We start from the raw sequence: 24960 nt of genomic DNA, 5'->3' as shown, positions 1-24960 counted from the left end.
GAGTTCAGGCTCACAGTCACTGTAGGATTGTACTCACCCATCTGAGCTCTGTGTGAAGAACAACTGCGTGACTGGTGAAGTCCGTGCCCTGTATCTCTGTTGCTAAGCCTACTTTGCCTAGTTCTGTTGTGCCGTGTGCCCTGTGTCACAATAGGCACTCAGTATATAACTACGTCCTGAAAACTTGCCCAGTAAAGATCGCAGCTGCAGACAGACTGTGCTCAGAAAAAAAAGGAAGCCCAAGTAAGTCATTTGCCACTGACCTTTAATTGCAATGCCAATGTTTGGCAAGCAAACATTTAGAAGCACACCATTAAACAGGGAGGCACAGCTTTACCACAGTGAATGCCATCAAGGGGTGCAGCTGGGACAGGCCAACAACTTTCTTCTTCTCTCCCTCTCCCAGTGGAGCAGCCTGTTGCAGCCACCACCTCTGCAGTCGGGCTGCCAGTAGCAACTGGCATGAACTCGGTACATGCCAGTTCCAGGGACCTGATCCTAACCACTGACTGTGGCTGGGACCCACTTACTGGGGAGTGTGCAGGAAATGAGTTGGTGTTGGTCAGGTGCAGTAATAGGCGCAGCAATGGTGGGTATTTTTCCCTCTGGAGTAGCCCAGAATTAGCTGTGTTGGTCAGTTTATAATTAGATATTTGCACTAACAGGATTATTTTTCTGTTAGTTGTTTATAGTTTTGTCTCTTCTTTTTTAAATCTGAAAAATAATCAGTCTTAAATATATATATACGTGCATATATTTAGAATTATATACACACCTTGAAATAATGATCTATAAAAAGGGAGAATCCTCGCCAGGTGAACACTGCGGCAGAAAAGCCACAGGCAGGGCAGTGGTAAGCTTCCCTTTTCTGAAGCCACTCAAAGGTTAACCGGGGTCTGTAAGCAAACAGCTTAGAGAAGGAACACAGCTTAATGCTGGGGATGCCAGCCCCTCCCGGAGCCAATGGCACACGGGGGCAGCCCTTGCCCTCAGCGGCACAGCAGGGAGCCCTTTGGGGATGTCTGGGACTGGGCTGGGACTGAGGGAAGTCGCAGGAGGGAGTGTTCATCTATTGCAGGCGTAGGAAGGCAGATGTATATGCATAAAAATCCTGGAAGCGGAGAGCTGTTGAACACACCCACATCCCCATTCATTTGGCAGGACTGGACTGCTGAACACCAGCGCACAGCATCGTACCGGTACGGAGGAGCTGTGCCCATGGGCTGGCGGCTGCTGCTACTTCTGCTGCATGCAGGTGAGTGCCATGTCTGCGCTCCATCCCTTCTCCCCCACAGCCCTCACCCTGAGCAGCCTCTCTGCTTTGCCTGCTTCACCCATACCATTTGGAACAGTAAAACGCGCTGCCTTTTTTTTCCTTTTCACCTTTATAGAGCGGGACTGTGTAAGCAAGATGTGAGTCTGTTTTGTTTCCATGGTGGTTTCAGTAGCTGCTAACACAAAAACACAGGTCACCTTCTTTTGAGGGTAGTTTTTCTGCTATAAAGTTGCTGGTTTTGGTGTTTCTTTCCAGAAGTGCCTTCTTTTTATACCAGCATCTATGAGGGGAGCCTCTCTCATAGAATCACAGAATGTCTGTGTTGGAGAGGCCCTGGGATGACAGGCATATTTGTTTTAAATATGCAGTTATGCCTTAAAGAACCAGAAGGTGATTTATAGGACACTTTCTCACCCGTTCTTTTTGACATCAACACATCACTGTGTGTTTGCCATACTTGTGGCTAAATTGCTTCTTTCTCGCTCATTCTTTGCATATCTGTGATCAACTGTTAATACTTTCTTGTGCTTGGCAAACTAGAATTTCCCCCCCTTTGAGACTGTTATGTCTGCTTTCTTGTCCTCAGTGGGCTACACCTCTAGCACTGTGTTAAAACAAGAACCAAAACATTGACTTAATCTACACCAAAGGCTGCTTGTCTTGAAAGGAAATAGCATGTTTAAGCTATCAGATCCACCTCCACTTGTCTCCTTGCAGGTATGCTCTCTGCTGAGGTTCCCCATTCATTGTATAGCTAATGATAGACTATACTGTAATGGGGTATGTGGCCAATTTCAGGCTGCTGGGGAGACTTGAGCTCTTCTCAAGGATTCCACACATTGGCTTAGCTGCCCAACATGGAAAATGCAGTGTTGGTTCTTGCTCCAGTTATTAGCTTAACGCTTGGTTAGTGAAATGTGCTTTCCAGGACCAGCCATCAGCTGGAGTATCTTGCTGCCAGCTCAAAGCCCACCCAGCATTCAAAGGATAAAACAGAAACATCAGATGCTGACTGAACTGTCTCAATTATGTTAAACTCTCAAGGAGCAAAGCCTGAGGCCTTTCTTTTGGACTCAGTTCCCTCTGGGTCCTTTTCTCTGCTTTCATAACTAGCTCTGTGCTGTAATTACAGTTCTTGATCCTCAGAGATAACCCCAAAAGAAGAATAGTATTTCTTCTGGGTGAGGCACAGTTACCTTATACCAGCTTCTGTTTGCAGGCTGGGTCCAGTGGTCCCGCCTTAAAAGGTCAGGAAAGATGGATGAAAAATAAACCAAGCTCCTATTCAGGAAGGGGGTTGAACACCTAAAAGACGTTTCTGTTTCTCTTGGAACATTTTTAGGTCTGCAGGCTAAAGCAGGCTGTAGAAGTGTGATTTTTGCCTGAAATCCAGAGCAGTTCAGCAGTTCCAGTGGCATTACCTGTGGCAGACCTGCAGCCTGCTGCTGACTGTGAAGCATCCACTGTTTGGACGAGGGAAACAGGTTACCGCTTCACTTTCAAACAACATAACATGGGTTTAATGCGTTTTTAGCACAAACACTGAACACTCAAGTAGTGTCCAGGTGAGGGGAGCTATTACTTTTGCAGGAATGTGCATTTAATCCCTGAGGAGCGCACTGGAAACATAAGGAGGCTGTGTGAAGGCCCGAGAAAGGGGCTTTGATCCCTTCTGAGCTGGCTTGCTGGGTTAAAATGATGATAGAAACACTGGGTACAGGGCTGCAAGCCCACCAATAGCAGAGAGGAGCAAATGGACAGCTTGACAGTAATGGGGATAGACCCACATTGCCTTCAAAGGGGTTTGGATCAAGCCCAGGAAGTGAGCTGCAGTACAGGAGGGGAGAGGCCCAAGAGAAGGGGATTAGATGGCTGGGTTTTAAAAGAAAAGAAACAGTTTTAATAATAGTATTGAGTCCCCGGGTGGTTTAGAGGATTAATTAGCCCGTGTTTGCACAGCACTATGAAGAGGTCAAGCTCAGGGTCAAAGCCCTGCTCTGTGCTGTGAAGTCCCTCAGGCTCCATCCTCTGCTCAGGCTGCCTAACAGTCAGAGGGCAGTGGGGCCAATGCTGGGGAGACTGGCAGCACCTCCAAGGGACTTGGTGCCAGCTGTAAGTAGCTCAGCCTTAATGGGGATTGTGGTGCATGTTGGTAGAGCCAAGAGTACACCTGGTACTTCATTGTGAGCCCAGGAGGTAATCAGTGCTGATGTTGCCATTGTTATTGTGATAAGCATCAAAGCTCCTATCAAGCTTCAAAGTGAGTTACGTATTAGGGGCAGATACTCTTGGTTTCTGTAACAGTTTCTGCAACTGAGTTGGTGGTTCTTTAAATATATATATATATGATATATATATATATATATTGAATTAAACATATGATTTCATTGTATTATTTGAAAGACCTGTAATTCAGAAGACTCCAGGTTGGCTGTCTGAATTTCAGCTAACAGAGAACTTGTTTTTTCCTGTTTTTCTTTTTTTTCCCAAATTCATGCAGCCAACTTAGCATTACGACTTAAGTGGACTGTAGTAACAGAAGTGGATGTACATGTTGCCAGCACTTCAAAATGCTCCCAAGAAGGCTACCTTAGGCCCTCTGTCTTGGACAAAGTATGCCTTGCAGTCCTGAGGGCTTGCAGCTGTTTCTGGATGAGAATTAGTAGTGCTGTCAGCTCTGTATGATCTGGAGAACAAGTTAAAATATCCCGAATAGTAGGAAAAGCATGAATAATACAAGGCAAGTTGGCCAACAGAGAAACCTCGTCTTTTTATGTGGATTGTGGGTACAGTCAGGCAGTGTGCTGACTCTCTGCTGCTTCACAGCACATCTGGGATCCTGGCTCAGCCAATATGCTCTGCCAGGCTGGGAACTCTAAGGTGCAGTGCAGCCCACTTGGCTGTGTAGCCAGATGCTATCTAGCCACAGTCACACACTGGTGCACCAGAGCAAGGAAGTCTGGATTGATCTGAGCTGCCTATGTGGAATATATTTGTGTGTTTGTTCTCTTTGCAGGGTGAATATAATGGCTACTTAGATTATCAAGGCTCCATCTAAATAACTACTCAAGGCCAAAAATACCCCTGTAAAGGTTTTAAGAAAATCAGCATGTTTCATGTTTAATCCTTGTGTGAAACCATGTCCTGCCTTTGCAGTTTGGAAAGGTGCTCTTGGAAAATCCCATTCGCTACACACCCGAGGAATCATTGAATTGGCAGGCGCTATATCATGTGGCACGGGACGGTCTCCCTTGGCATATATTGGCTATGGATGTTACTGCGGACTGGGAGGACGAGGCTGGCCTAAAGATGAAACAGACTGGTAAGAAGAACCTCATTTGTGTGTACAAAAGCAGTGCAGATCTCCATATTCTTCCCTATCTGTGTTCTTGTGCCTCCAAGAGCTCACTATAGAGGGAACTTAGTATTTGTCAACTGTAAGCAAGGAGCCATGTAGCATCTGGTGTTTGAATGAATGAGGGCTTTGCCACCTCTTGGATGACAGCAGAGCTCCTGGGACCTTGTACTATGTGGGTGGAGGGCAAGGAAGAAACCAGGATATGAGCTCATTAAATAGTACTTCTTGTTCACAGTAAGCAAGCCCTGCCTGAAGAGATAGCGGTGATGGGGAATATAACTAGTCACCCTCTGGAGGGATCTAGAATTGCAAGGAGTAATCAAACCTGTTGTCTTCATCACCTGTCTATTTAAAGCAAATCGAGCAAGAAAAACAACAGGCTAAAACATGGTGGTATTTCCCCTTTTCCTTGGTAGATGCTGTGCTTTTTATTTCCAAGAATAAAAATGAATAGGTGTTATGAAATAAAGATGAATAGTTGCAATGAAAGGCTTCTTGTACTTTGCAGTTAGTATACGTGTAAATCTTTAATGTGATGGACTCTTGTGTGCTCTGAGCTCTTTATGTACAATCTTATCTGGTTTAAAACCTCAAAGGCAGAGCATAGCAGTCTATCTGTTTTTATCTGCAGTCGGCAAGCCAGGTGTTATCCACACACTAGAGCAGCTTTTCTCAGAAGGGAAGGCGATGCATAGCAAACTGGAAAGGAAATTGGCTGAGCTTTCCAGGGAGACATCGCTTATTTCTACCAGATTAAACTTTGACTCTGGAAGTGGCAGGACAGAAGAAGGAAAGAAAAAGGAAGAGAAGATGCCCAGGCTAATGAGCAGTTCCTCTGTGGGCATAAAGGAGCAAGGAGCCATTTCAGTTAATGCATCTCTCTTCAGTAATGCAGGGGAAAGTTTCCCTCCCAAAGCCATTTTTTCTGCATCTTTGGTTTATAGGAGCTATCTGTGAAGCAGACAACACAAGACTTAGAAAAAACCTAGTAGCTGGCAGTGATGTGTCCTAGGTTTCAGGCCTAGAGATTGCTGTTAATTTCTAATAGTATCTCCTGATACTCTTGTAACCATCGACAGCTCTATCCGTACACATATGCATCATTTTTGTTAGCCTTCTTCATCTCTTATCATTGAGACTCTTACAATCAACCCTTTGAAGTAAAACGTGGCTTCACTATTTTGAATACTTCATTTGAAGGCCCAAGCGGTGTCAGCTAGAAGATGTTTTCCAGATGCTCGCTGATAGGTGATTTAGGTGACTCTGGGTGATGCAAGTGCTCAGTACTCCTGAAAATAATAGAGAGCTACATCTGATCAGGTGTTCATTAGTGGATGTTTCTGCTGCTCTTTGATTTCCGTGGGACGTGGATTTTATCCTAATGGCAGAAAATGGTAACTCTGCAAATAGAAATGCCTCTAAATGCCTCAGTTTGGTATTTAGGAAGCTTGATAGTGTAAGAACACTCATTACTGTTGGATAGCCGTAGTGCGTGATGAAAACAAGAAAGGTTTTTGTTTGATTCTTAGCTAGGAAGAATCAGCAATGACACACTACATTTACTTATCAATGTTTCCAGTCTGCGTTCACCAGAGGAATCTTCTGATACTGCAAAAATCATGGTGGCTGAGTATCCCAAGCCAGTTACAGTGACCACAGTATTTTCCATGTTTGCAAATCTAGAGAGGAAAGATGTGGAGTGGTAAAGCTACAGGCTTTGAAGGGCACACACTGTTTGAAATGAGTCGCCTCCTTGTCATATTTGTTTTAAGAGTCTCAGTAATGAGCCTAGGAGTGATAGTCTTGTGAGTAATTCAGTCAGCCTGTCTAGACAGGGCTGGAGTGCTTTTCAGCACCTCTCATTCATGGAGGGGAAAAAAAAAGTGCTGTTGAGTGGATAATGGTTTTATAAGGTTTATTCCGCCCTCTGACTTTGATGCAGTGTTGTCAGTAATTAGCTTTTTCCTTTTGTTCCATGGTCTCTTCACTTCAAGTCATGATAGCATTTCTTTTCCATAATGTTGATAGATTGGTTTCTCCTCCCCAGTTCTGTTCCTTGCATTGCCATACCACAACCGAAAGGAGTGCTGCCATAATATCTGCATTTCCCTGGGCTTGTGGCCTTATATTTCTTTTCTCCTAGGAACACGGTGCATAGGATTTAGTGCACTGCATGGACAACCCTTCTGCTTGGGATCTCCCAGAAGGAAGCTTCCATATCCCCATTTATGCAAAGCAAATCCATAGAAACCCCAAGCAAGAGGTATTTAGGCAAACTCAGAGACTTCCTCTCTGTTTCTGGATCAAAGCACCATAGAGATGGCTGAGCTGTTTAAATGACAAACACAATATGGCAAATTCTTACCTTAAAGGCATTTGTGCTCACTGCAGGGGTCACGTTAGGCCAGTATAGTTGTCTGTAGCCACTAGGGCTGCCTGATCCCACCAGGTGATGTATTAGTTGTTTGTTAACTAGATGAACCCAGTTGTATTTGTTTTTTATAGTTGTTGACCAGTGCTCTGCCATACTGTTGGTTGACATTGTTTGCATTAGTCTGATTGAGATTCCTTCTGGCTCTCCCCAAAGAGCAGTTCCATTCCCTTGGGCTGAAGAAAGCTGAGACTTTCATGCTTTCCACAAGGCAGTGAGTTCTTCTCTCCTTTGCGCTTTCATTTCATAGGGCAGCTTCTGCAAACAGAACTAAACTAGTGGAATAAAATTCAAGTGAGATGAAGTTCTCCTATGTACTCTGAAGCGCTTAACAGAACAAATGTTCTTCCCGAGTAGTCTGTGGTACAGAGAACAGCTGCGCTAGTCACCTTCAGCCCCCTGTATAGTCCATGACAAGCAATCGGGGCTTTCAGATGTGATGTTTTTCACCTATGTTTGATCCCTGCAATATGACAATGTGAACTGTACTCTTGATACGTATGAAGGTAGCATAGATCAGTTCTGTGTGTCCCTTTAAGCCTACAGTTGTAAAGCCAACTGCTATGATTCCTACCTCTGAGGATGATGAGTTTGTAACCAGCTGCTACGCTGATGCCAAGGAAGGTGAAAAACATCCTGACACCAGATTCTGAGATGATCTGAACTTCAGCTGGTGAGCCATGGTCACGCACCTCATCTTAATGCTTCAGCCCCTTTCAGTAAAGCAGATTACCGTGACTTGGGGATTGGCCACACCTGTTTTTCTGAAGGCAAAATCTTAGAGAAAGGAGAAATATGGCAGTCATGGGGACAAATATAGCATTAATATACTCCCAAGCCAAGTGAGCATTCATAGAAATGCCAGAACATTCTGTTTTCTGGCTTACTGACAGAGCTGTAATTAGCAGCGGGTGAGTGGAGTAGCCTTGCAGTGAGTGAAAACACTTATGAGCAAAGCATGCAGGATGCCCAAGCCTCAACTCTGCCTTTTGTTCTCCCTAAGGTGCTGCCACAGGCACGACTGCTGCTACGACAAGGCAGAGAGAGAGGGCTGCAGTCCAAAGGCACAGCGCTACCAGTGGATGTGCGAGAAGAATGCCGTGCGGTGCGGTAAGGACACAAGTAGCCTGTGTTGGTTCCCTCCCTCTCACGGTTCCCTCCTTCCTCCGCAGAAACACAGAGTAACACAAAAGCTTTTTGTGCCTCAGAGGTGGGGATTTTGAGGCTTTCAGAGCTGAGTGATTTCAAGTGCCACAGGCACATACAGTGTGTGTAGGCTTGCTCAGCTCTACAGCTGGTAGCAGTCAAGGAGGTCTTGAATTGCACAGTAACAGCCCATCAGTAGTACAAACCAGTTTGTTTTGACACGCACCAGATGATTTGAGTCTTAGAATTTGTCACTTCTACTTTGAAGTCTTCCAAAAGTCCCTGATGGTAAAATCTTTTGTATAGCTCTTCAAAAGTTTGCAAAGGAACGCGTGAGAGTAAAACCTGTCCCCATGCCATCAAAGCTATTTGCTTGAAAACTGACTTCCTTCTATCTTATTGGAAGATCATATTCTTCTAGTAGAATCTCAGCCTCTCCAAGCAGCTGAAAATCTGCCATCATAGGATGTGGCACAACACACTCACAGTAGATTCCTTCCCAGTGCAAGAACCATCTATTAAACTAGGTACTGGCTAAGGAGTATTTTGCTGGACGCGACTACTCTCCCTCTGATTTATGTATTCTGTGTTTTTGTAGCTAAGTGATGCTTTCTGCTAGCTACATCAATATGTAACTATTCATTTATGATGTGAGGGAGCAGTCCTAGTTGCAGATGTAAAGATTACCATCAAACACGTGAGATGTGTAATACTTTCCCATGACAACGGGCTGCACTTGTTCCAACCTGCCTCATAAATGTTAGTTAAACAAATGCCATATATTCCTCAACCGATGTCCAGGCAAGGCCTCACAAGCAGCCGGCAACTGTTCTCCATGAAGAGCTTCACTTTCTCTTCCATCCACCATGAAAAGGAACAATGGAAATGTGCTCTGAAGGGACATTTCCTACCCCAGGCTATAGCAGGTTTCACTGAGGTGTGAAGGCACGATGTCTTATCCAATTCAGACAAAACAGATGAAGTGTTAGATTCTGAGGCACATTCACTGGACCTAGAGGAATGATATCCAGAGAAATTACAAGCAGAACTGCTTTCACTGTCCGTGCTACGCAAGAGGAAATTAAATGCCTGTGGTTTGGCACTGTATCCTAAACGCGGATATTTTCAGGTAAATTAAACAGAAACTCATTTTACCTGGGACTTCTCTCCATCTTTTGCTACTGCTGTGCAGTTTTGCTTGTGGAATGGGGGAAAAAAAAAGAAATGCACAACCATGTACTTCAGTCTAGACAGGCCGTAACACATAAGCAAATTCAATATGGTAAATATCCGGAGTGCAAAAAAAAAAAGCTTTGAGCTATGAGGTCTGCTCAAAAAAACCATTGTGCTCTCAGGACTGGCTGCCAAGCCAGGCTTTCATACTGACATGAGGCTGGCAGAGATTGGTATAGCACAGGAAGACCTCGAGAAGCAGAGGGTAGGGAGAAAACCAGGCAGTACTGGTAGCTAATTGGGAAATGGACTTACTGCTGAGTCCTTGACAATGGGACCATTAAAACGCTTTAGCTGTAGATGCGTGATTCTCGTCAGAAAAGCTTTAAATGCTTATTTATCAGATACAGTGTTGATCCAGCAAAGTCCAGTAAAATCTGGAAAGATCTACTCATTAGAGTTAGTTTTGGAGCAAAGCCTGAGCACGCTGGCATGAAATTGCTCTTTAAACTTTGCCTAGTGCAGCCTTTGGAGGGTGTTAGATAATCTGTAGGACCAGCTTCAAATAAACAAGGCACTGTGCTTTTAGGTGATATCAGCTTAAGGGCTTTAAGATACCTATAGGTGGGATGGGATTTGGTAAATGAAAATCAGTTATTTGCAATGCATCCACCTGAGCTAGCTGCTTCTGTGTTCCCTGTGGTCCTTACCTTGTCATGCAGTTGTATGGTTACATTAAATATAGCTTCATATATACGATTTGATGATCTTTAAGGTCTTTTCCAACGTGCGTAATTCTATGATTCTATGATTTGGATCAGCTTCTGTAGATTTTGACTCAAAGAAATCAGATAGCTAACCCTGCTGCTGAGTTCCTTGGCTCCACTGCCTCCTCCCATGTATTTCCTATTAGAGCCTTGCTCACTCTCACAACTGTTTCTCCCCTCGATTCAATAGAGAATCTTTCATCCTTTGTTCATTTTCTTTTGCAGATAACCTGACAGACCAGTGTGAAAAAATGGTGTGCCTGTGTGACCAAGAAGCAGCAAAGTGTTGGGGAGCAGCCCCTTACAACCCACACTACATTCTCTGGCCAGACTTTCTATGTGGGCATACTCATCCAACCTGCCATTTCAAATATGGAGGGTCAAAATAGTTTTTTTAAGGAGCTTTCTTCTAATCCTTTGAATCCGAACACACTGGAATAAAATTTTACCTCTTTTACCAAAGCTAACAGTAGTGTGAGAGAATTTCTGCCAGGCCGTGGTTTATGGGAAGGAAGAACAGGGTTAAATACATGCCTCTTCTAACTTCTGAGGGAAGAATTAAATCCTATTCTCCTCTTTTTTTTTCCCTAAAACACGTGTTAAAACACATTACCTGTCATCAGATGGCTTATTTTTGGCCTTTCCAAGCACCTGACCTTCAATTCCCACACATTTGCACATAAACTGGAAAATATATAGAGACTTCTGCTGGACTTCTTCAAGAGAGAAAGAGAGAAAATCTCTGTGGAAAGAAATGGCTTTGAAGACCCATGACATGCCAGTGTTGGAGTACAGTGATCCACTTTGTTTTCCTGGAGCTGCAGGAGAAGTGGAAATGACGGAAGGGGAGGAATTCTGAGTGTTCATTATGGGAGTTCAGAGGAGATCTCCTGGCTGAGCTGCTTCCTACCAAAAGGAAGAGCAGAGCTCTTGTAAGGGTAGTGAAGCAGTAGGACAGGCTGCACAGAGAGATGGTTGGTGCTGTGTCCCTAGAGATGTTCAAGGTCAGGCTGAACAGGGCACTGAGCAACCTGATTTAGCTGTGGATGTCTCCACTCATTGCAAGGGAGATGGACTAGATGATGCTTAGATTTATGTATGAGCACTTTCCTGCTGGAAGCGTAAGACCAAACCCCATTTGTTCAGCCTGAGGTAGCATTCAAATGGTCCTTTGTCTCTTTGTTGCAGAACTGTAGGTTGGAGCAAGCCAACAGGACAAGAACCTCTGTACCAAGATGGGAAAGTTCCCAGAGAGATGAGAACACCCCAGAAGTCACACATTGTGGGCAGGTAAACAGGGATGCCCCTGGGCAGGTATTAGCATATGGAAGCCTTCCTTCTGTTCATTTTGAAGCACTGCTGGCAAACGTGGAGTATTTTGAGATAATATGTAGGGAAAGATCCAAGATATCCCATCAGAGTCCGGATGAAGAGATAGGTGGCCAGACTGAGTAGGCCCTCAGTAGATAACAGTACCAATTCCTTTTAAAAACACTGTTTTGCTCCTCAGGGCAGAAGGCTGTTGGATACGCCACTGTGGCTGTCAAGGCTGTGGGAAAAGAAACGTTGAAAATGCCAAAGATGACGTGTACTGAGGCAAAAGCTTTTATTACATCTAGAGCTTACTTTTTGGCTTACAGAGCATCACCAATTACTTTGTGTTTAGCCTTTGCATCTTCCGGTGCTTCCTGTAGCTCTGCAGATCAAGCTACGCTGAGTAAGAAGAAAAGGAAAGAGCGGTGATACCGGATTAGTACAGCACAACAAACTCTCCCAAGGCAGTCTGGCAAGGTAGTGTGTTGTGAACTCCGTTCGCTCAGTGTTTTTGCAAAGGGATGATGCTGTGTGGGCAGAAGTGCACTATGCTGCGCTCAGTAATGCTGGGGTGAGGGGGGGATAAAGCTCCTGGTCGCGCCTGTGTCCCGCTCTCCTCTACAATGGCCATCAGAGGGCGGCAGCGCTCCAGTGAAGAGCGAGCGCAACCCTGCGTGGCTTTTGTGCCTTGGTTTGGTTTGTTTTCAGCAGGTTGAATAAGAATTTTTAGCGTTGGGAAAAGAGACAATAAAAATGAGTTTTAAAAGAGTCCTGTTCAGTAAAGTTTCCAGTGAGCTGAGCTCATTCATGAATGCATACCACGCCTTGGGTTGCACAAAAGGGGAACTAAACTTGAAGTCAAACCATTGGTGTCAGCTCACTATTATTAGACCAGATGGCAGACCCGGAAAATACAAGTAAGCTTTTGGGTGCACCAAACTCTCCTTAGGTCACCTCTGACTAGCGGTAAGTAAATGTCTAATTCCAACCTAAGTTTAAAGAGGCATCTTTGGAAACAAGTAACTTTCTAGCAAGTAATGCCCGATTTTGTTTTGTGTTCCATACCTTGGTGAGAACCTCGTTTCATGCAGAGGATGCATCTCCTTAGCTGTGGTGTTAAAATGATAATCAGAACTCCCAGGCCTCCGATACCAGCTGCCACAACCCCAATGATTGTTCCAATAGATTCTTCTATACCAAACAAGCCTGAGGGACAAAGATAGGCAGAGAGCAATGTAAGGTATCTTTCAAGCAAGCACATGCAATGCAGCTAGCACAATTTCTGCAGTGTCAATAGGGAAATTACTTACTACGGTATCGATTACATGGATGTCTTGCCTGACATGACCCTGTTTGTTTCCATACAGGAGAGAACGCATTGCGCTGTGGAGCTGATTTTTTTCATTCCTTTGTAGGAAGCTGCTGTGCTTTTTGGGGAATTAGTGATTTGGGAAGAGCCTTTGGTTAGGTTAGCATGCTAGAGTGGACTTCGATAAGGATTATGGAATGTACTGTGTACATGTACAACATAGCTGCATTTAAGCTTCACTACTAAAATTGGGTGGTGTTGCTCATGTACTGACTACAAGACAAATCCTGAAATCTTTCATCAGTTTTAATCAGCACTTAATTAGTCTAACTCGGGACACCTACCACTAAGTTGCACAGGCAAGACTGTGAAGAAGCAAGAGTCTGTATAGAACAGATCCAACTGTTCTGATGATCCTTGTCCTCATGCACACGCTTAAGACAGACCCACTAATAAGTGCGGCTGCATGCCCGGTCACCATTCATAACCAGAAATGAAACCTATTGCACAGGGCTTAAGAAATTTGTGGACAGATTTCCAAACATCTGTTCACCCATTCGCAGGAGAAGCTGCTACTCTCTGCTACCTTGATGAATAGATGCACACTCAGCTGCTCACCAGTGAGTGAGCTGTAGCTCATCAGTAAATATCCAGCCACCTCTTCCCACCTACAGAGAGTCGTCCTGCATTTGAAGTTCATTTTTGTGGCTACTTGTATCACTGGAAGGACACTGGCGCTGTAGAACCATTACTTTCTTCAAAATATATGTCATTTGCTTCATGTAATGGAGAATTTAACACTGTCATCTAATCTCTCCTTTTCATTTTAGATAAATTGGGGGGCAGCCTTGATTTGTGGCACAATTCATGTATTTGTGAATTATATTTCTCATGTTCTCTTGTCCCCTTAATTTAGGTGTAGTGCAGAAATGACACATTTCATCTTCTCAGGAACACAGCAAGGCAATTACATTGGCCAGGGAGCAGACATTGCAACAGTAACATGCACTGCAGAGAATATGAGATCAAGCCAGTGGGAGACCTCATAAGATACATGGTCAGGAACTTGTGCACACCTTGTCTTGTTAGTCATGTTTTAAATTGAGTAGCTATGTAAAAATCAGTAAGGGAAGAATTCAGGCTCAAAAGGGCAAAGGCCTAGTGAATCTCAGCGAGTTAGAAGCTTTAATAATAAATAGTGCAGAAATGGCACTTGCTCTTGAAGGTGCTATTTTTTGTTAGTTAGATAATGAGATAATAAACCTTTTGATGTGTTGATTTGTCGGGACTGAAATGTGTTCAGCCTATATAAAAAGGAAAGCTGCTTTGACATTTCCAACTGATAAAGGCAAAACAAGCTATCTCCATGCTTAATGTGCCTAGTGTATATTTGTGATGCTAAGAAAATATAGCATGGCAGTTTTAAAGCTTTGATTTTAATGGGACTGAAGTTAAGCAGAACTGATACAATGGGATCCTTGTGCTTCACCATGGGATTACTTCAGTCATCCAGAGTTAAGGAGTGAGTATGCAGATTAGTGGGTTGAGGAGAAATAATGTCAAAGAAAAGATGGGGGAGCTGTTTCCTGAGGTGACATCTTGATACCAGCCACTCTGAGGGGCTCTGCCAAAGAGAGATGTGTACACAAGAGAACTTCTCTGACAGTTTTGTTCTTATACTCACCAAAGTTTGTGACAGAACTATTTCTTCCCTTTTACTTGTACTTGTACCTTGCTACAATAACACCTGTCTGATAGTTTCTAGAAGCAAGCCAATCAAAAATAGCTACCCTGACAAAAATAATGAGAAATGCAATTATGTGGGGACATTCCATGACAATAGGCCGTATCTTCTAGAAGCCAAGCAGACTAATTTCACTCCTTCTGCAAGTATGTAGAGCAGATTTGGAGGAGAAAAAGGGAGAAAACAGAATATGCAAATAACATCAAACATTACCTAGAGCCCTCCTGATCCTCAGCTTTGTCCCATCTCCTGTCATCACCTTCCCATCCGGAAGTGTAACCTCACAAAAATAGATACCATGGTCACTGGTCGTCACATTGAGGATCACCAGGGAGACAACCCCTTGGGATAAGTCTCCGCTCATGAAAACCCTAGAATTATTTGGCAGCATGGCCATGTTGTTTTCTTGTAGGTCTGTCTTCCCCTTTTCATCTTCTTTGTACCACCTCGCTGTCAGGCCAGTCAGGGAACGGTGCTGTGGGCTGTTAAAGTGACAATTTAAGACCACAGTTTCACCCTCTTTGGCTTTTTCCTTGGCTGGTGTTTGAGTCACGAAAACTTGCCATGGCTCAGGTGTTGTCAACAGTGGAACCTGTGCTCTCCTGTGAGATAGGGTTGCATTCTCTTCGCTCACATTTCCATCACTAACACCAACATCTGCACCAGAAAAAGAAGAAATAAGAGGGTTGAGGGCAACATGACAACAACTGTTTGTTCCTTGCCCATGGCCATGGTGAGGAATGGCTCCTGGACCCAGGGGTAGTCACTGTTATGGCAACAGTGTTTCTTTCCCTGGTTCCTGCTAAGATTATGTTCATGTGTGCAGATACGAATGACCCTCATTCCCTGCTATGCTTGGGGAGGATTATTGTTACTGTCCAATAGCTTTGAATGAAAGTTAGAATTCATTCAGACACATTTTGGCCTGGAATTTTAACCTTCCACTTTTCACTCCTAAAACTCTCAGGATCTCAACTGTTTTCAAGGCACAGAAAGAAATGTATGTACTGTTACATACAGGCAGTTCTGTTCTGACAAGTACAGTGAATCCATGTGTGTCTGTATGCCTGCATCCCAAAACAAAACATGAAGTTCTTAGGGGTTTTGGCATGCACTTCCAGGTTTAAGATACAAAATCTCGGGACCAGAGGAAGAAATCTCCTTTGCTAGGGACTGAACTCCCAATCGATGCTATCAGCAACCTTAGGGATGGCATCTTAGTAGGCTGCAGGTATTGATACTGAAAATACTGGTGTGAATGAGTTTTTCTAGAATGGTTATATGCTTTTCTCACAGGAAACCTGATGTCAGAGGGAGAATTAAAGGGAGGAGAAGAGATGACCCAGTAGGCCAAGGGAAGCTGGTGGTGAGAGGTTCTGACTGAAGTGTATTATACATACACTTTACAAATAGGGCAGGAAAGATGAGAGTTGATTATTTGTTTGCCTAGCATTAAGTTGGTCAAGCCATTCTGCCTGGGCAAACCACTTTCTGTAACTATTTTTCAACAACTTAGAGCTACTGTGAGTTTCATCATGTCGGTTTCAACATACAAGTTTTGAGCTGTTGTGAAAACACTCACTATATGAAATAGCCAACTCCATTTTGAGAACCAAAATCCTGAAACACATAGAAGGTACGCCTGAAGACACTGCCATTTTATCACCTTTTTAATTAAGAGGACTCCTGTCACTGGCTGACATCTGTTCTTTGTGAAGGGATCACTTTATCCTGCTGCTCTTTGTTACAAAAATATAGATGGTATGCCCATAATAGAGATTTAAATCTGCCTTCTTTCACACAGCTGCCAATCATAGTATCAAGCAGGCTTGAGCTAGGAGCAATGCAAGTAGATCTCATTTCTGGAACCAAGCCTGGACTGAGAAGATGAGAGGAATAGTTGCTGTCTCAAATCCCCAGCTGGAACAAAAACAAGGGAAAACAAATTCTTAAAAATAAACCAACAGCATTAACCAAGAAAAAATGCAAACCAATTGTTGGAAAAAGTGTTTTTTCTGATGCTTTGTTTTACTTGCACAATTCAATGCTCTCCTGACGACTGCAGACCATTCCAGGTGAAGGTCTGGATTCCCCATCATCTTGAGTTGTTCACTGACATAAAAATGAGGTGGAATACTATTGTCTGGGCCTGCTAGGGCTTCTCAGTGACAATAGTCTCTGTATTCCAGTGACAAATGTCTCAAGGCAATGGAAAACCAACTCCACTGATGGTCAGTTTGAGAACTGCTTGAATGTCCCTACATTATCTTACCCATGAGCCCACTGGAGCTATACAGAGTAATCTGAGGTCCAGATATTCCCCATCCAGTTAGACACAGAAATAGCGCTGAAGAGATCATAGCAGTACAAGGAACAATGTGCTTTGATGTTGCCTCTGTTCATCTTGAATTTGATTTACGCTGCCTGTTATGAAAAAACTGACCTTGTCATCTGTGTTACCCCACAACTTTAATTCAATAAATATCAAGTAGCATATAGTTTAATTAGGAAAATCAAAATGCAAAAGGAAGCTCTAACATTTAGTCCCAGCTCTGGGCACGTTCAATAGGAAGGTCACAGCACAGCTTCTATTTTTCTACCTTTCGTTCATGTTTTCGTTTGTTTGTTTTTTTGTAAGGTTACAAATCAGGAACATGCTAGTTCACTGGTATTAAATACACAATGCCTTTATCATATTGGCATCTGGCAGCATACTAATGCCAAATGCCTTGTTGAGTCTGCTTCAAAGCTCTTTTTAAATTGGCTACTTCATTAGCAGAATGATGTGCGGGTCTCCTCTCAAGTGGGTTGTAGGCTCAGTCCCCCATGGAAAGGAATGCAAGGCTTTTTGGCGAAAGCACTTCAACCAGGCAGAGTACCTATGACATGAATGATCCTGTGAAGACCTTGAAAAATGATTAGATGATCTAATAGGTCATTGTAATACAAAGTCATTGGTTATGGCCAGTTTTCAACCACAGGGGTGAAAGCTCTCTGGAACTTCCTGTAATGTGACAATGTGCTCCACATTTTCCAGTCACAACAGGGCACCTACTAATCCACCAGCCTATACCCTTCGTGCAATCCACAGGTTCATTCTTTCCCATGTAGGGTCATATCTTGGCTGTAACTGCAAAATACACAAAGCGTGGTGAGATGAGGTAGAATAACAAAAGAAGCGATTAAAATATACCTATTCTCTCTTCTAGTCCTGAAACCTCTGACTTACTCCTTGATCCCTGGAGTAAACCAGAGCAGCCGTGCAAGCTTCATTTGCTAGCTGCCAACAGCATCGAGGAACCAAAATGGAGGCTGGAAGTCAGTGTACAATATGACATTTCTTGTTGTGCCTGCTTTCCTGTGTTCACACTCAACAGATAGAGAAGAAAGCAAACAGGACTCTATACCACATAAAAATCCTCACGCCCTAAAATGACCATATTTTGTGTGTCTTTGTTGGCTTTAGAGCTCAGCTTCATACTGTGCTGGTACCATAAGAGTGCTCTAAAAGTTCTAGCCAGTTCCCAGTTGTCTGTGATCAAGCGGTGAATGACTGTTCGTGGCTTATCTCAATTTATATGACTTTTGCCCTGCACTAAGATCGATTTTCACAAGTGGATGTGAATAACTACCTTGTGAAGACAATTGGTTGCTAATACATCAGAGAACCACAAATAGAAATGAAACTTCTAACAGTGATGATATGCAACCTTTCTTCTAGAAAAAGACAGGCAAACCTATTCTTTCTGGAAAGACTTCCAGAAAGAATTCTATCCCAGGGATCAAATTCAAACACATATTAACATAAGCATGTATTAATTAAAAAACAACATATGTGTAAAAAACCACATTTTAATGCAGTGCCCAAGACTGGATATAGATTTTCTGCGTCCCAAGGGAGCCCTCAGAGGAGAGTGAAAGGAAGAGAACCTTCCAAGCCAAGCTTTAGATATAAACTATATTTATTCTAACAAAGGAAGGAATTTTAGTACTCACCCACCAGGAGGAAGAACATGAACAAAGGCACTGCAGATCCATAGAGCTTCCTAACATGTTGGCTCATAGCTGCTGAAATATATGATCTCGCTAGCAGTGTAGGCAAAAAAGCAGCATAGGTAGCGCGGGCAAAACAAAATATGTGTATGTTATTGCAACAGGACCTCACAATCTGCCCAGTGAATGTCACACTTACTAAAATTACCACAGCCCTCTGCCTGCTGCCTGGATGGCAGCCATGTCTGAAGTCACAACAATGACTTCCTGGGGGCTGTTCTCATCTGTCCCAGAAAAGATACTGAAAATGCTCAGAGAGCAGTGGGAAGATGATCTTTTTGTTAGTTTTTTAACTGCTTGGACATCATTTACCCAGAAGTTTGGGCTTAGTGAATATCCAGATGTTCAAAAGGAGATCTCCCTTTGGATGAACTCCTTCACAGCAAAGGTGAGCAGAGAGAGCGATTGGATTGATTTTTCGAGCAGCTGAAAAATAAGCATCCTTCTTCATCATGGAAGGAAGTTATGGGAAGTTACTATTTTTGTGGCTACAAACATACTCACAGGTAAAATATATTATCCAAAGTACTTTTTGGTTTGTTTGTTTTTTCCAGTGCAGGACAAATCCTTGCTAGTGAAAAGTTCATTACTACAACTCTATTTAAGCAAAGCTTGTCCATGCCGCTAGATGGAAGGGAATACTGGTCAAACAATTGGCTTATCTGCATCCAAAACTACCTGCTGTACTCTGCAAGTGGAAATCTGAGCTTGCAGAAAGGCAAATACACAACACTACTGTGTGGGAAGCCCGCCAGCAGCCCTAAAGCCCCACCTGTAACATGCAGCCTGGCCAGCAGCACTGCAGCTGTACGGAGCATATGCCACTCCAGTTAGCTGGCTGACACCTCTCACCGTGCACCTGTTCAGAAGCACACTCATCTCATGATTTTGTTTATCTTTAGGACTCTTCAGATAATGGAATTGTACTTGAATATCCATTAAAAGACTCAGTTCCACACCAATCAAAACGCATACACTGCACATTTCTGATAAGAGAGGCATTTAGGATTACCGCTTTTCTTAGTATTTCAAAGCAAAAAAGCCTTGCTGACCATACGATATCAGCAGGAAAAATATCTAATTTTCATGTGATACACCTTTATCAATAAAAAGGGGAGGACGCAGAGGGGTATGGCTGAAGAGCCCAGAAGCAAGTATTTCTTCTCTGCTTCAAATGGGTTGGGAAGAGTAGGAAGATCTGGAGTTACCAGGAGGGAATTTTTCTGAAGTATGATATTTTTGAAGAAGGGAGCTGGGACTGCATGCAGAACAACACAGCACTTAGCTGAAAGGACCAGTGGTCTTGGGAATCTGGAGAGGTTCCAGTCAACCAGAAGCTGGTAAATGTTGTCACGGTTTTCAAGAAGGGCAAGAAAGAAGATGCTGGTGTTTACAGAATGGTTGGTCTCACTTCAGTGCCTGGCAAAATTATGGAGATTATCATTCTGGGAACATGCTGTGCGGCCTCACTTTGAGAGGTGCGTGCAGGTGTGGGTGCCACAGTATGGGAAGGACATAAGACTACTAGAGAGCGTCCAAGGGAGGGCCATGAAGATGCGGAAAGGTCTGGAGGGCAAGGTGTATGGAGAGAAATGTGGGTTTCGGGTGTCCGAATTAGGAAAGAAAGCAACAAAAGAGAAATAAACCATGTGTTCTTTATCACACCTCCTCGCACACTTTGGAGACACTTAACAACACTACAGCCGTCCTGCCTGGGCCCACGGCTGGGAGGGGACGTCCATCACACGGACTTCTCGCCACCCCGGCTACCCCTGTCCCCCTGTAGGTGTCCCCCTGGAGCGAGCGGACCGTTTAACGCACAGCCCCACTCCGACCGTTACCCACAAGCGGGGAGCGGGGCCGGCCCCGCCCGTCGCCCCCGGGGCCTCCCGCAGTCTGGAGAAGAGGCAGCCGCGGCCCACCCGCATCCGCTGCCGGGAGAGTTCCCGGACACACTCCTAAACATTCCCCAACTCCGCGCAGCCCTCACTAAGCTCCCTAAAAGCGTCGGTGAGGCTGACCCCGACCCGTACGTGTGTGTGCGAGGGGGGAGCCCCAGGCCCTCTCCGCCCACCCCGGCAGCCCCCCGAAGCGGGCGGCCCCTAGCCCCGGCCCGGCCTCCCGCCGAGCCGCTCTCCCCTGGCAACCGCCTCCCGTCCCGGTCCTCGCCCCGCGGCCCGGACGGCGCCTGCCCCTTTAAATGGCGGCCGCGGCCCCGCCGTGCGCCCCGCTCAGGCAGTTTGCGGGCGCCGCGCCGCTCTCGCCCCCCTCCATGGTAAGCGCTGCGCTCCGCGCCCTCCCCGCCAGCTCTCCCTCGCTCTTCTCCGGCCCCGCCGGTGGGCTCCGTGCTCCGGCCGTCGGCCCGCTGCCCCGCCAGCCCCCTTGGGCTGCGCAGGTAGGGGTGGCGGGGGTCTTTCCCTGGGGAACCGCGGGCTGTGCGAGTCCTGCGCGACGCCTCCGCCCTTCCGGAAAGTTTTAGGGGGCGGGCGCGGGGAGGAGGGGGCCCGCTGCTTTCTGCCCCCCGCGGCCACTTCGGCCTCCTCTCGGGGCTGCGCGGGGAGGCGCCGGCCGCCCGCGGAGCGGCCGCGGGGTGCCCGTGGTTTAACTTAATTATAGAGCGGGTCGGAAAGTCTGTCTGCGGCGTTAAGATCTGTGCCTGCGGCGTGGGGTGGTGGCGCGGGACAGCTACTGGAGGTCGTGGTGAGGCTGGGCTCCCTCTGTGCTGAGAACGCGGCTTTGCCTTTTCTGTTGCCTGTTACCGCTATAGGCGGTGGTTCCTACTTCTTAGGAACGCGCGTTGGTGTTGCTTCAGTTTGCTGCGGGGCTTGGGGCAAGTCTCTTCCCCTTTCTCAGCTGCTCAGCTTCCTTTTGTGAAATAAAAGTGACACCCCCAGCGAAAAACGCTGTCAAAAATGTGCTTATTTTTATAAGTGAGAGCTAATAAGGTAGAGCTGTCTACCTCTGAAGTGCTGGATCTTAATGTAGCAAGGCGTGTGTGTGGAGGGAGAGGGGGCGGCAGTCTTTTCCCAGGTAAATAGTGGTAGGGTGAGAGGTAATGGCCTCAAGTTGCACCGGGGAGGTTCAGGTTGGATATTAGGAAGCATCTCTTGTCGGCACGAGTGGTGAGGCATTGGCACAGGCTGCCCAGGGAGGTCGGGGATTCACCATCCACCATCCCTGGTTCAAGAACGGTGTAGATATGGCACTGAGGGACATGGTTTAGTGAGTGCTGGACATGGACTGATGTTGGTCTTGGTGATCATAGCTTAGTGATTCTGTGATTCTCATGGCTTTTCTCACTCTCTTCAAGGCCCTTCAGATCTTAGAGATGCTCTGTATGTTATGTGCTGGTGTCTCCTATTAATGTTATTCTGGTGTTACATGCCTGTGTGACTTCAGTGTGTAGGTTGAGGTGCTGCTTAGGGATTAATATGCTCTGATAACAACGTAAGTGACAATTAAATGCAGCATGCTCTGTAAAAACAATTAGAAGCCTGTCAGTTGGGAGTGTTTCCATGCCACTCACCTGGATAAGTCTGGCACGTCAAGTTTCGCTTAATACACGGCTCTTACATGGGCTAAACATCTTACTTCAGGACCATTCTCTTCCATTGTCCAATTACATTGCTCGCTTCCTTGTTCACAGGAAGTTGATGAAGTGGATCATGGTGTTACTACCCAGCTGGTTGCAGATTCACAAGAGACTCACAGCTCGTGCACAGAGAAGATGCAGGTTCCTGCTCAGTATAGCTGGAGTGCTGACTGGAGCTTTTGGGTAATGTTTTTTCCCAGTTTGTTTCTCTATCTGTATCCATATGTTTATGTGCTAGCTTTATACCCCTTCTTCTCAGGTTGCTTTGTAGTCATGAATTAGTGAAGTGTTCTTTACCTATGTAGCGAGGTAGATAATTTGTCATTATCATCTTACTGAAGTGTAAGCTGACACTGAGAGGGAATGAGGCTGTTTACCTGATGTCATGTATCAAGTTAGTGACGGGACTTCAGACCTCTGTGCTCAGTCCTGTCTCTCAGTTTCTTGCATGGTTCATGAGCCTATCCAATGTCCCTCTGCCTTTAGAAAGGTCCTGTTGATGCTTAGTCTTGAATAGGCTTCTTTAGCGTCTGTTTCTTGCTAGGTAGGCATGTGTTTTTCACAAAAGTAAACTTACTCCATAAACAGGAATTGGTGAATAGGAAGGGCAAAAGGGAGCAGAGAGAGGGGGATTCCTTTTGCTCTTCCCCAAAGTGCTGCTTCACTAAAAGCGGAGAATGTAATCAGAAACACTGTCTTTAACACTCTGCCCATGCTTTTGGTGGTTGGTTGGTTGGGTTTTTGTTCCTTCTCCCCCCCCCCCCCCAGTATTTTAATAGAAGGTAAACTTGTAGTTGTGGGCTTAGCAATGTCTTTTGCTGTTAGCAGATGGGTGGTTGTTGGATAGGAAGGGGTTGCTGTATGTTGTATGCAGCAACAGGTGTGGTAGTGTGTGATTTCATGAGAGGTTTGGATTCCCTTCCTCAGACATCTGACATTGTGACTCAGGTTCTGCATCAGGTCACCCCAGAGTGAATTGATGTGCCTGCGCTTGTGCGCAGGGACATCCGCTGGACTGCCACGTCCTTGTCCTGATGAGGTCATCAGGGTGTTCATTGTGCTAAGCAGGTGAAAGATTAAAGGCCATAGGGAGTCAATAGCAGAGGTGTGACCAGGACTGTGGGATAAGATTTCTAACTTTTTTTTTTAAATCAATCTAATCCGTGTCTTTCTATCACTTCTTTTAAAGCTGAGTGGATGTTCTCTTGGTGAGAACGCTGATTTCACATCTCAGATCCCAGTATAAACTAGTATTTACCAATAAACACATTTATACTTTTAAACTGAGCAACGGCAGTCTAGACCCAATAAAAATGGGTGAGGTTGAATGAATCCCAGTAGGCCTGAGAACTGCATTGTCAGGGAATGCTTGGATCATCCTGTTTTCTACTCTGTTCCTACAGAGACAGAATGATAAAGGGCCTTTGGCCTGTTCTCAGCTTTACCTCTGTACTCAAATAGGTAGCAAATGATGTTGTGTAGGCATTTTAACTGTCAGCTAAGCTCTCATAAGATAACAAATTAGTTTGTGGAAACTAACTCTGTGGTACATAAACTACCAGCTGTGTCAACAATTCTTGATGTGAGAAAGAAACATGTTTAGGTTCGGGTCAGTTTGGTGGACTTGCACTTAGCAAGGACTTGCTAAGCTCGGCATTCTGAAACTTGTAAGCTATAGCTGTGTTACTTTTAGATTTGAGATGCATACCTAAAGCTAAGGTTTTGAGTAGAACTTTAGGCATGTATTTTGTGCTCAGTACATTGTGTCTCCTCACAGTGTCATTTTCTGCCTGCTCATAACTTCTGCGGGGATTTGGATTCTTCAGTCCTCTGGCAGCCACAAAAAGAAGTGGGAAGTGTTCTCTGGTGTGTTTAAAAGGTTGCCTTATGCCTAAGGTTTATACTTGAAGGTCTTGGTATTTGTTTGAAGTTCATGTTTATCTGGATGGATAAATATGACCTTGTACTTACAAGGAGGATATTGACGCAGTTCTCTGGTAAGGTAGTGCTGTGGCTTGTAAAGTTCTAATAGAGCTGTTTATGGCACTGATCAGTTTTAGAAAACCTCTATTGATCTGTTTATAGGAGGCAGTGCTACTCATTTTCTTATCCTCAAAGGGACTTGGAAGTAGCAATAGACAGAATGTTGCAAAAGGAAGGCAGAAAAAAAGGTATTTGCAGCTTCTAATTAAAGCGTTATGTCATTGGCATGTTTCCCTGCTCTTCTAGACAGAAAATGTGTTTTAATAACTTGCATAGTTGATGATCAGCTGCTTAAGTATACAAACAAACCATTAAAACTCCCTGAGTAGTGAGTCACAGTTGGTGTGTAGGTGATAGCAGGGAAGACAGCTTGCTGCAGTGGGCAAAGCGTGTGTCATTAACACCTTACTGTGGATGATCTTAGTGTCATGTGCCAGGTTTGGATTTATTATTCTCATTCCTACCTTTGAGTCAGTAAAACTGAGGAGTTGTTACAATAGCAGAAATAGCCTATGGTAGCGCTCAGCTATCAGCTTTGTTGACTGGCTTGTTTGCTTTCAGACCCTTTTTTTTTTCTTTACCTGAGTATGTACTGTTGTTTCTCTGATGGAAGCCAAATGTCAGTGTTAAAGCCTAACTGGTTTGACTTCAATTTTTCATGGATTTGAGTGGGAGTAAACTGTTGTGCCATGCCTCTGAAAGTCAGGCCAGGTATCATTAATGCTCGGTATGTGTTGTGAGCACATGCAGTTAACAGCAGACTTTGATGGGAGCCTCTGGTTTATAATCCCTCTCTCCCGACAATGGTGAGTGG

The 24960-nt window shown here is 44.8% G+C and overlaps 3 protein-coding genes across 7 annotated transcripts in view; 2 read left to right on the top strand and 1 right to left on the bottom strand.

Moving 5' to 3' along the window:
* The first annotated feature begins 1070 nt into the window (after positions 1-1070).
* LOC140261486 (phospholipase A2-like) lies at positions 1071-10589 on the top strand. Its single transcript, XM_072354969.1, has 4 exons — positions 1071-1255; positions 4433-4598; positions 8069-8175; positions 10377-10589. Exons 1-4 carry the CDS (start codon positions 1093-1095, stop codon positions 10538-10540), a joined length of 600 nt encoding a protein of 199 aa, XP_072211070.1. The 5' UTR covers positions 1071-1092; the 3' UTR covers positions 10541-10589.
* On the bottom strand, positions 10526-18752 carry LOC140261473 (uncharacterized). 2 transcript variants are annotated; one of them, XM_072354956.1, is made up of 4 exons: positions 18515-18752; positions 14732-15175; positions 12531-12671; positions 10526-11864 (listed from the first exon to the last, which is right to left on the bottom strand). In XM_072354956.1, the coding sequence occupies exons 1-4, from the start codon at positions 18579-18581 to the stop codon at positions 11860-11862; spliced, it is 657 nt and encodes a 218-aa protein (XP_072211057.1). In that variant the 5' UTR covers positions 18582-18752; the 3' UTR covers positions 10526-11859. The 2 variants fall into 2 exon arrangements, with proteins under 2 accessions (XP_072211057.1, XP_072211048.1); XM_072354947.1 differs by lacking the exon at positions 10526-11864 and having other exon boundaries at positions 12470-12671.
* Positions 18753-20675: 1923 nt separating this feature from the next.
* GRAMD1C (GRAM domain containing 1C) overlaps positions 20676-24960 on the top strand; it is a 47762-nt gene continuing 43477 nt past the window's right edge. For 2 of the 4 annotated variants that reach the window (XM_072336800.1, XM_072336791.1), the window contains exons 1-2: positions 20677-20846; positions 22218-22346. In XM_072336800.1, coding sequence (XP_072192901.1) covers positions 20772-20846; positions 22218-22346 — 204 coding nt within the window. In that variant the 5' untranslated portion in view covers positions 20677-20771. Of the gene's footprint in view, positions 20967-21105; positions 21272-22217; positions 22347-24960 lie in introns of those variants that run through there. The other 2 variants (XM_072336784.1, XM_072336810.1) reach the window with 2 other exon arrangements.

This window comes from Excalfactoria chinensis, chromosome 1 (genome assembly GCF_039878825.1).
Source record: "Excalfactoria chinensis isolate bCotChi1 chromosome 1, bCotChi1.hap2, whole genome shotgun sequence".
Lineage (NCBI taxonomy): Eukaryota > Metazoa > Chordata > Aves > Galliformes > Phasianidae > Excalfactoria > Excalfactoria chinensis.
This window is presented reverse-complemented; position numbering and strand designations above follow the sequence as displayed.

Excerpts from the sequence above, each read along its gene's own strand:
- LOC140261486 (XM_072354969.1), top strand. The coding sequence starts at position 1,093 with ATGTATATGCATAAAAATCCTGGAAGCGGAGAGCTGTTGAACACACCC. Across the intron at positions 1,256-4,432 it reads GCTACTTCTGCTGCATGCAG|TTTGGAAAGGTGCTCTTGGA; the intron begins GTGAGTGCCATG and ends CTGCCTTTGCAG. Across the intron at positions 8,176-10,376 it reads GAAGAATGCCGTGCGGTGCG|ATAACCTGACAGACCAGTGT; the intron begins GTAAGGACACAA and ends TTTCTTTTGCAG.
- LOC140261473 (XM_072354947.1), bottom strand. The coding sequence starts at position 18,581 with ATGAGCCAACATGTTAGGAAGCTCTATGGATCTGCAGTGCCTTTGTTC. Across the intron at positions 15,176-18,514 it reads CATGTTCTTCCTCCTGGTGG|ATGTTGGTGTTAGTGATGGA; the intron begins GTGAGTACTAAA and ends TTTCTGGTGCAG. Across the intron at positions 12,672-14,731 it reads GAGGATCAGGAGGGCTCTAG|GCTTGTTTGGTATAGAAGAA; the intron begins GTAATGTTTGAT and ends TTTGTCCCTCAG.